Source organism: Nanorana parkeri, unplaced genomic scaffold (genome assembly GCF_000935625.1).
Source record: "Nanorana parkeri isolate BGI_ZX_2015 unplaced genomic scaffold, ASM93562v1 scaffold159, whole genome shotgun sequence".
In the NCBI taxonomy this organism is placed as follows: Eukaryota; Metazoa; Chordata; class Amphibia; order Anura; family Dicroglossidae; genus Nanorana; species Nanorana parkeri.
The window spans coordinates 791,991-803,401 of record NW_017306427.1 but is presented as its reverse complement, the minus strand read 5'-3'; the positions used below and the strand labels follow the sequence as shown (position 1 = coordinate 803,401).

Here is an 11,411-nt window from a genome sequence, read left to right as displayed (position 1 = left end):
AAAAAAAAAAAAAAAAAAAAAAATGTTTCTTTACATGTCTCTCCTCTTTACATGTAATCCATTCTAGAAACTACATTTCCCACCTTGCCCTTCTCTAAATGGTCAATGTACCTGAATCTGTTCATCAATTATCTGTAAAAAAAATAGGTCAAGGCAACTGGACTTGCTGTATTTTTCTTCTAGACGTTTCACTGGACATCTGACCAGCTTTCTCAATTCAGAATGACAAAAAATTATCTGGGAATAAATATGGCAAATGTTACTCCAATCCACATAAATCTGTTTCGCTGGTGTAGCTGCTGTTTTGTTTCACCGACATACAATTCTGAGCACTCCTCACTGCACTGGACTGCGTACACAATGTTGTTCATCTTGTGTGTTGGCGTTGGGTCTTTTGGGTGACCCAGTTGTTGCCTCATTGTATTGCTGGGTTTAAAGCAGACAGGTACCCCAGCTACAATGCTGTTTTAACACCTCTCTCTGGGCAGTTTAAATAACACCTCCTAGACTCCAATTATGCAAATGCAATCAACACCTGGTTGCCACTAACAGATTGTGGATTGGAGCGACATTCACCATATTTATTCCCAGATAATGTTTTGTACAAGTCATTCTGAATTGAGAAAGCTAGTCGGACGACCAGTGAAACGTCTTCAATAAAAATACAGTCCAGTTGCCTTGACATTTTTTACAGATATACCTTGACCTGGAGGAATGAGAACCCTCACAGACATGTTCATTAATCAAATCTTCTTATACTCTGCAAAGCTAATATAATAAAGCAGGCAAGTTTCATCAACCTATTTGTACGCAACCTGTGGGTTATAGGACCCCATATGGAACCTTAATAGTAGGGGGCGGTCCCCCGATTGTCAGAAGTGATATTTAGTTGGAGTTCATTGAGAAAAAAATAATAATTTGGGGTGTTTAAAAACCGCAAACTTACAGTGACATGGGGAATAAAAAAATGCAATTGATACCCACAATGTGCAGGCGTGTGCAAATCACGGCTGCGGATCTTCTGCTATTAGAGGTGTAAGGTATTAAAACAAAAAGATAGTCTGAATTGCGTATAGAAACCAGAGATTTGCCTTCACATATGCAGCCAAAATTCGATTGGCTGTTATACAAAACCCCAACTTTAGCTAATAAACCTGAATGCAGGGCCGGATTTCCCACAAGGCCAATCAAGGCCTGGCCTCGGGGCAGCAGGCGGTAGAGGCGCAGCAGGGATGTGGAATCCCTATCTCCCGATGCTCAGGACATGTAGTTCCAGGCTCCGGGCGGGTAGTTGCTTTCTTCATTTAGCCCGGCTTTGGGCAAGCAGAGCTGAATGTACAGCGGGGAAGCTGACGCTTGTTTTGTACAAGTGATCCCGGCGATGTCGCCAAGGTCACTTGTATGCAGCCTGCAGGTCTGCCATTCTCCATTGGGGGGGTTGGCGGGTAGGGGGGCGCATTGCGGAAACTGGCCTTGGGGCAGCAGAGAGTAAATCCAGCCCTGCCTGAAGGATTAAGACCCATCTGCTCCCAGAATTTTTAACCAGCGAGACGAAAAAAAAGTGACATTCCCAAGAAAACACAGCATGCATCCTACAACACAGCAGTGCTCGGTCTGCAAGCAACTTCGTTAATGTGCTTTAGAACATCAGTGTTTTTGTTTTTAGTTCCACTGCTACAGCGTAACAGACGGCATTTGTGAATGTGGACTTTGCTGCAAACCTGAACGACAGAGAACTGTTATCTTCCATCTGTAAACCATTAATCCCCTCCTCACCCGTGTCATGGAGATAAAGAGTGAAAGTCATGATTGAAGTCCAGCTCAGGTGACAACCATGGTTACAGAATGGCGAGTGTTGTCACCCTCAGGACAATACGTTTGTTACTGGGAGGATCACCAGGTGAGAATAAAAAGGGAAAAAAAGCCAAAAAAGAAAAAACTTATGCAGACACCACATCTAAGGACTGGTAAGCTGCAATATGTTTCATTTTAGTTTTTGGATTTAGATATACTTTTAGATTTTTAACTAAATGTTTTTTTCTGTGAAAAAAAAAAAGGGGGACTTTTTGGCACAAGAACAGGTCCAGCTCCTTAATTTCTCCTTCCTCCTTGACTATGAAAATGCATTTTGCTACAATGGCACAAATTGACAAAGTTTCCCAATTTCCCCCCCCAAATTTAAAGGAGAACTATGAGTGGGGTGCTTTTCACTCACCTCATAGTTCTAGCCGACCTGTGACAATGAGACTGTCACAGGTCGGCTTAGTAGATCGGGAGGTGAGCGAACACATACCGGCATTCACTCACCTCTCGATCCCGTCACGGCTCTCTGCCGTGATAGGGGAGGGGCTGGTTTCCCCCCTCCGATCCGCCAGCGCTGACTGGTAAATCAGACGGGGGAGGGGGCGGGTACAGCTGGCTCTGCCTCTAGATAGGCAGAGCCAGCTGTCAGTCACGCAGCTGGGCGGATCCCGGCACAATTGTCGGGATCCGCTTCAGCTGCGGCGTCTCGGTATACCGCTTAACCCCATAGTTCTCCTTTAAAGAAAATTAAAATGATCAGTTTCAATCATCCTTATTCCCGACTCCTAATGGTAATCTGATTTATTTCTAGATCAACAATCTCCTATGTTCATTTATAACCACAAGTAACCCTTCAGTTTTTTAATTTTAGGAAAGCACTTTTCTTTTTTTTTTTTATTATTTACTGTATCTGTCCGTACACATGGAAGTCTAACATGGGAATGGTTCAGTCATTTTGGGTTTCATGGACTGGACTGTATCCTCTTATAAGTAAGGCCTCTACACCCGGTTTTTTAACCTTAAAGTATAATTAAACCCTTCCTTTTTTTTGCATATATCTACTGCTAGCAAGAAGTAGATATATGTAAAACGTTTTTGTTTTTTTGTTTTTAAACGCTTCAATAGCGGTTTAAACTTACCTGTGTCTTCCCCGCGCGTTCCAGTCCGAAAATCTGAAAAATCTCGGGCGGCCGCAAAGGATCTTGGGGCGGGCGCAAGCCCAGTTCAGATTTTCGCCGGGAGACGAGTAGATCGAGCACAACTGCAGCACAGACGGACAGCTACCACAAGGACAGGCAGGGTTAGCGCTCGGCCAGGAAGTCACCTGGTTTCGGAGCAGGTTAGTTTGTGCAACCAAATGGGCCTGTATTTTCCCCTGGGCCCACTGGGGCGCAGCCTTCTCGAGAAGCGACACCGGCTGCGAGAGTTGTCACCAAGGTAAGCACAGAGAGAGAGAGAGAGAGAGAGAGAGAGAGAGAGAGAGAGAGAGGACAGAAAGAGAAGGAGACAGTTTTTAATTGTGACAATTACAAGGAAGCAGCAGCAAATCAGCGTTAGGTCATCCTTTGGGGCATGCCAGAAGTGAAACACACAGGACTCCACACAGACGGGACCAGTGCGGCGGGGACACCCCACAAAACTGCAAAGAGTAACAAGAGCGATTAGTCACACCTGGGAAATCTAAACCTTCGGCACTCTGGTCCGGAATGTGCGATTAATTTGATACATTGCATACAAATTTGAAACATGCATTAGGATTTTTCAAGGTGAAGAGCACATGAGAAACTGATTAGGGCCGGAACACAACAGCTTCTTCCCACAGCCTAAGTCACACGGAGTTAAGAAAATTTCTTTAATACAAAAATATGAAATTCATGCAAAAAAATAATTAAAAAAATTGCCATAACAATGGTCACAGAAGGCTCTTCTGTATTAAAAAGCATACAAAAGAAAAACTAGAAGCTTTTAGATTACATAAACACATTCAAAAAGATTCCATTTCGGAATACAAAAATGCTCCGGGTTGTTGGTAGGTCCTTGGCGTCCCCACTTACAATGCAGGACCAAAGCTCCGAAATTGTATGTTATGATGTCAGAATGCAACCGGCAAATGGAACACCAAAAAGAAGAAGCATTGGGGGACTGGGTGCAGGAGGAAGCCTGCAGGAGCGAGGGAGAAGGGAAGTAAAACTGCTTTTTAAATGGTACATAAGATAACAAGGAGCATCTCTGGGAAAAGGAGAACCAATAGCGCCAGAGATGACCACTCCACTGAAGAAATATATATGCAGATGTTCTACAGGTCGCTGCCCCACATCAGTCAGGGAGACTGCAATACCTGATAAGAAAACAAAAACAAAAAGGGGCCCCTTCCCTAGTGTAGATACATTTGAATTATACAAATGGCAAAAAGTGGAATGATACTCACAAAAGAGTAGATAACATTGAGCCTTCAAATCAAAGGTTGATCCTCAGTCTAAGCAAGATACAACATGTAAGAGCTGCACAGATGGTGGTTCCTATGTGACAGCACAGTATGCCTGGGTTTACTGTGCTGTCACATAGGAACCACCATTTGTGCAGCTCTTACATGCTGTATCTTGCTTTTTGTGAGTATCATTCCACTTTTTTCCATTTGCATAATAAAAACGTATCTACACTAGGGAAGGCGCCCCTTGTTTTTGTTTTCTTATCTCTGGGAAAATGTCAGTAGGGCCTCCTTCCAGTAGGGCCCCCCCCCCTGCACTGCATAGGTAGTTTTGGAACTTTCCTGGAGTTCAGCATTAAAGTTAAAGGAGAAGTATGAGGTGAGTGATTTCCACTCACCTCATAGTTCTAGCCGACCTGTGACAATGAGACTGCCACAGGTCGGCTCAGTAGATCGGGAGGTGAGCGAACACATACCGGTGTTCGCTCACCTCTCGATCCTGTCATGGCTCTCTACCGTGACAGGGGAGGGGGCTGGATTCCCCCCTCCCCGCTCCGATCTGTCCAGCGCTGACTGGCGGAACGGACGGGGGAGGGGGCGGGTACAGCTGGCTCTGCCTCTAGATAGGCGGAGCCAGCTGTCAGTCACGCAGCTGGGCGGATCCCGTCATCTACGCCTGGATCCGCTCCGGCGTCTCAGTATACCGCGAGGTACCGCTGAGCCTAGGGTAACGGGAGGCTGCTAGTTTGTGCCCTCCCGTTACACTAAGGAGAACTATGGGGAAAAGCCTTGACCCCATAGTTCTCCTTTAATGTGTAGCCAATAACCTTTTTATTGTTTTAGTATGTGGGAGGATTAGAACTCCTGTTGCTGCTATCCGGGGCTCCATATAAGAGATTCCTCTTACTTCCTGCCCTGCTGACAACAGCTTTACCAGACAGGAAGTGAGGGAAAATCTAACAGGGATACAGATTGAAATAAAAATAGGGGTTCTGGCCTTCCTCTACTTTACTACAAAAATATTCCTGTCTTTGTTGCTGTTGGAAATTTTCCTGGATAGAGTGGGGTAGGGTCCCTGTCACTTTTCTGCTATCTGGGACTACATTGAAGACATTTTCTCTCGCTACCCATTTATTAAAAATTGTCCGCAGGACAGGAACTGAGAGAAAATCTCTCCGAATCCCAGATAGCAGAAAAGTGATGGGGACCCCATCAGAGAGAGAGAGAGAGAGAGAGAGAGAGAGAGAGAGAGAGAGAGAGGACAGAAAGAGAAGGAGACAGTTTTTAATTGTGACAATTACAAGGAAGCAGCAGCAAATCAGCGTTAGGTCATCCTTTGGGGCATGCCAGAAGTGAAACACACAGGACTCCACACAGACGGGACCAGTGCGGCGGGGACACCCCACAAAACTGCAAAGAGTAACAAGAGCGATTAGTCACACCTGGGAAATCTAAACCTTCGGCACTCTGGTCCGGAATGTGCGATTAATTTGATACATTGCATACAAATTTGAAACATGCATTAGGATTTTTCAAGGTGAAGAGCACATGAGAAACTGATTAGGGCCGGAACACAACAGCTTCTTCCCACAGCCTAAGTCACACGGAGTTAAGAAAATTTCTTTAATACAAAAATATGAAATTCATGCAAAAAAATAATTAAAAAAATTGCCATAACAATGGTCACAGAAGGCTCTTCTGTATTAAAAAGCATACAAAAGAAAAACTAGAAGCTTTTAGATTACATAAACACATTCAAAAAGATTCCATTTCGGAATACAAAAATGCTCCGGGTTGTTGGTAGGTCCTTGGCGTCCCCACTTACAATGCAGGACCAAAGCTCCGAAATTGTATGTTATGATGTCAGAATGCAACCGGCAAATGGAACACCAAAAAGAAGAAGCATTGGGGGACTGGGTGCAGGAGGAAGCCTGCAGGAGCGAGGGAGAAGGGAAGTAAAACTGCTTTTTAAATGGTACATAAGATAACAAGGAGCATCTCTGGGAAAAGGAGAACCAATAGCGCCAGAGATGACCACTCCACTGAAGAAATATATATGCAGATGTTCTACAGGTCGCTGCCCCACATCAGTCAGGGAGACTGCAATACCTGATAAGAAAACAAAAACAAAAAGGGGCCCCTTCCCTAGTGTAGATACATTTGAATTATACAAATGGCAAAAAGTGGAATGATACTCACAAAAGAGTAGATAACATTGAGCCTTCAAATCAAAGGTTGATCCTCAGTCTAAGCAAGATACAACATGTAAGAGCTGCACAGATGGTGGTTCCTATGTGACAGCACAGTATGCCTGGGTTTACTGTGCTGTCACATAGGAACCACCATTTGTGCAGCTCTTACATGCTGTATCTTGCTTTTTGTGAGTATCATTCCACTTTTTTCCATTTGCATAATAAAAACGTATCTACACTAGGGAAGGCGCCCCTTGTTTTTGTTTTCTTATCTCTGGGAAAATGTCAGTAGGGCCTCCTTCCAGTAGGGCCCCCCCCCCTGCACTGCATAGGTAGTTTTGGAACTTTCCTGGAGTTCAGCATTAAAGTTAAAGGAGAAGTATGAGGTGAGTGATTTCCACTCACCTCATAGTTCTAGCCGACCTGTGACAATGAGACTGCCACAGGTCGGCTCAGTAGATCGGGAGGTGAGCGAACACATACCGGTGTTCGCTCACCTCTCGATCCTGTCATGGCTCTCTACCGTGACAGGGGAGGGGGCTGGATTCCCCCCTCCCCGCTCCGATCTGTCCAGCGCTGACTGGCGGAACGGACGGGGGAGGGGGCGGGTACAGCTGGCTCTGCCTCTAGATAGGCGGAGCCAGCTGTCAGTCACGCAGCTGGGCGGATCCCGTCATCTACGCCTGGATCCGCTCCGGCGTCTCAGTATACCGCGAGGTACCGCTGAGCCTAGGGTAACGGGAGGCTGCTAGTTTGTGCCCTCCCGTTACACTAAGGAGAACTATGGGGAAAAGCCTTGACCCCATAGTTCTCCTTTAATGTGTAGCCAATAACCTTTTTATTGTTTTAGTATGTGGGAGGATTAGAACTCCTGTTGCTGCTATCCGGGGCTCCATATAAGAGATTCCTCTTACTTCCTGCCCTGCTGACAACAGCTTTACCAGACAGGAAGTGAGGGAAAATCTAACAGGGATACAGATTGAAATAAAAATAGGGGTTCTGGCCTTCCTCTACTTTACTACAAAAATATTCCTGTCTTTGTTGCTGTTGGAAATTTTCCTGGATAGAGTGGGGTAGGGTCCCTGTCACTTTTCTGCTATCTGGGACTACATTGAAGACATTTTCTCTCGCTACCCATTTATTAAAAATTGTCCGCAGGACAGGAACTGAGAGAAAATCTCTCCGAATCCCAGATAGCAGAAAAGTGATGGGGACCCCACCCCACATTATCCAGCACCAAGAAAAAAGTTTTGGCTGGACATACACTATAATGGTGTCGAAATTGCAATGGATTCTTCCAAATGCAGATGGATGGCCGTTTCTACCTTTTAATGATCTATGCACCATCAGGGGCACAAGCCACAGTGGCTACAGGGAAGCATCTTTCCCTTACTACCAATTTCTTGCACAGGAATGCCTCCATTTTGCTATAGAAATGGCAGATCCCTATGGTCAGATGAGGGAAACTCTCCTTGGATGTGCTGTGCATGTAGACAAATTCAAAGTTTGAGCGCTGCTAAAGGGGACAGGGGTATAAACAACTATCCCTCCACACTTGGATCGGTCCGCAAGGAACCAGATGCTATTAACCAGAAGGGTGAAAGGAAGGCAGAGGATAGAGTCTTAAGATACATTTTACTTACTATATAAAAGGGGAAACCATATTATATCCAATTCCAGAATAATTTTTTTATCTATAGTGCTTTAGTAATCGTTGTCCTCGCTGCCACAGCTCCTTACCGAAAATGGACATGGATAGATATATAGCGGTCTTGACAGATATGATTGGTTGACACTGGTTATCATGCGCCACTGACCAATGTCCATTTAATGAAATATGTTACATTGCTCCAAGTAGGAGGTATAACTATAGGCCATGGGGTCCTGTAGTAAAATCATTGCAGGGCCAGCTGGCTCGCCAAGTATAAAAAAGGATGAAGCCAATAATATACAAGCAAAACAAAGCCATGAATATCTGATACTTGCATGAAATATACATATGGCAATATTGTGTATAATTAATTATCAAACACGAATGCTGTTCGGATAGGACATTGTGCAGTCAGGCAGCACTGAGTTTCCTATATGGTCCACTATGGATTGCATTGGCATGTGGCTCAAGCAGACTTGCATCTCGGCACACCAAGAAGGAAAAAAGGTACCTTGGCAATTTTGGTGTCATCCTTCTTTTTCGCGTTCTGTAGGGATTCAAAGTGATGTCTCGCGCTGTCGTAGTCCACGAGTTTCCTTCCACGTTTTGCAATCCGTGACTGAAACATATATTTTGGTTACATATAGGGGGAGAGGGGGGGTCACAGCTCGTGATTGCTGTCCATGTGATTATTTAAATACTGTCACACCCCCCAGGACAATTTTTCCCATGACCTTGCATATAAAAACGACAGCTACAAAGTATTTATTTATTACAGGTATTTATATTACATTCACATCAGTCCCTACCTTCAAGGAGCTTACAAACTAAGGTCCCTATCTCACGTGCATACATAGAGGGCCAACTTAGAGAGCAGCCTATTAACCTACCAGCATGTCTTTGGAATGTTGGAGGAAACCCACGCAAGCACAGGGAGAACATGCAAACTCCTTGCAGATGGTGACCTGGCCTGGATTCGAACCGGGGACATCGATTTTCAAGTATATTTGAAAGCAAATATGAACGGCAGATATCCTAGAACTGAGCTTTGCACAGCAAAAGATCATATTAACCAGAATTGTTTTTAGTCTATTTTAATTTGGGTTTTTTTTGGATTTTTTTAATATTCTTCTGCCTTTATTATTAAAATATATACTTAAAAAAATATTAAAAAGGAGAACTATGAGGTGAATGCTTTTCACTCACATCATAGTTCTAGCCGACCTGTGACAATGAGACTGTAGATCGGGAGATACCAGTGTTTGCTAACTTCTCGATCCTGTCACGGCTCTCTGCCGTGACAGGGGAGGGGCTGGATTCCACTCTCCCCGCTCCACCAGCGCTGACTGGCGGAACGGACGGGGAAGGGGGCAGGTACAGCTGGCTCTGCCTCTAGATAGGCAGAGCCAGCCGTCACTCACGCAGCTGGGCGGATCTCGACATCGGGATTCGCTCCAGCTGCTGCGTCTCAGTATACCGCGAGCTACTGAGCCTAGGGTGACGGGAGGACGCTAGTTTGTGTCCTCCTGTTACCCTAAGGAGAACTATGGGGAAAAGCCTTAACCCAATAGTTCTCCTTTAAAGTAACTTCATTTTAGAATACATAATGCTTCAGCTACACTGTATCTGCAGAATGTTCTGGACTTTCTATTAATACAGCCCAGTCATAACTGCTTGCTTTTGCACAGTCTCTCTCCAACTGATACTACAAAAAGCCTAATGAATTAAAGTCAGGGGGGGTGTGGGTTTTCCCCCCTCAACTCTTCTTTCTGCATCTTCTAAACTAAAACTGAACAGCAGTGACTCAAATGACACCCTCTGTACAGAAAGTAATTTGGAAACAAGAAAACCTTGCAGACTATGGAGATTATGAAACATTTATTGCAACAGTTCACATTTAAAGAAAAAGAAAAAAAAATCAGCCTGACTATAAAATGAAGAAATATGTGCAAAAATGCTTTACATTGCCTTTAAATCTGACAAACTTGCCCAACCACATACCATACAACAGGATGGTTCTCGAATAAGGCGTGTACAAAAAACAAAACTTATGATTCACAGTTGAAGATTTTAAAACTAATTAAATATTGCAAGATCATTTAGAACATAGAATCCCATGAACTAAAACTTTGTTATAAAAATAAATAATATACGACCATAGTGCCGTGTATATATGGATCAAAATCAATGACTAGAGACATGGGAGGAAATGTCAAAAGTGTCATTGTTAATCTCCCTGTGGTTGGCCCTTCCAGGATTTTGAATGGGATACCTTAGTACCCTGCACATTCATGCACAACATAACGTGCCCTAACGCACGGTAAAGAGCCAAATGGGCCCTTGGGCTTTATGGGCCAGTGCTTACCGCCCCTATCCTATAGCACCCAGAGTCTTATGAACTGCAAACCATCCCTGACAGGAGCGGCATATTAGGTCAAGGTGTACAATACTCTTAATGCTGGCTAAGGTACCAAGTCACCTTAATATCTGGAAACTGGCCGAGGTAGGTGTCCATGGTCAGGAGGGCCTGGTCTACCAACTTCTGATGGTAATCCGTCCACAAAAGGTCACTGTTCTATTAGGGAAAAATAAATAAATAGTTATTGGAAAAAGGAAATGTCATATAAAAGTGTATTGATATCACCCAACAGACCTTATGCGCAGCGTTGTGTAGATTGTCTGGCGCATATGCAATGGCCCAATGTATGTGCTGTGTGGTGTATATTCCCTGAAGCATGCAGTGTGTGGAGGAGATTGCCCCAAAGCCTTCTGGGATGCGTGACATCAGGGGCGCCCCGAGGCCGGGTGTCACCCGGAGCGGAGACCAGGTGACACTCCGCCGTGACGTCACCACGCGCATGCATGATGACGTGATGTTTTCATGAAGCTATGTACAGCACCCTGCCAGCTCCTCCCACAAGCCTTGATCTGCCTGCATTGCACAGAGAGAGCGATGCGCGGTGACATCATTGCGCATGCGCGGTCATCTAATCGACGCCTGCCGGCGGCCATCTTGGTGTTGGACAACGGCAGAGAGAGGAGGGGACGTTCACCCGGCGGGATGCGGTATGCCGCCAGGTCCCCTCCTCTCTCCTGACACTGTCGAGCTCTCAGTCCATGACCGAGTGCCCGACCTTTTAGAGGGGGTGACACCAAAATGACTGTCATTTTGGTGTCACCCGGGTGCGGGCCGCACCCCCTTTGTGACGCCACTGCGTGACGTGATATCCCAGGAGGCTGCGGGTAGCTGGTTGACATCATTTTAGCCTAGGCAAAAGAGCAGGAAGTATTTAAAAATAACAAAATTTATGTTTGATGGTGTATCAGGAGGGGGGGG

At 45.0% G+C, this 11,411-nt stretch overlaps 1 protein-coding gene across 1 annotated transcript in view; it reads right to left on the bottom strand.

The window, feature by feature from the left end:
- Positions 1-11,411, bottom strand: part of BIN1 (bridging integrator 1) — a 104,231-nt gene that overhangs the window by 32,636 nt on the left and 60,184 nt on the right. Inside the window, exons 5-6 of the mRNA XM_018554447.1 lie at positions 10,554-10,649; positions 8,586-8,693 (exon numbers count right to left, since the gene is read on the bottom strand). Of these exons, the coding sequence (XP_018409949.1) occupies positions 8,586-8,693; positions 10,554-10,649 (204 nt within the window). The remainder of the gene's footprint in view (positions 1-8,585; positions 8,694-10,553; positions 10,650-11,411) is intronic.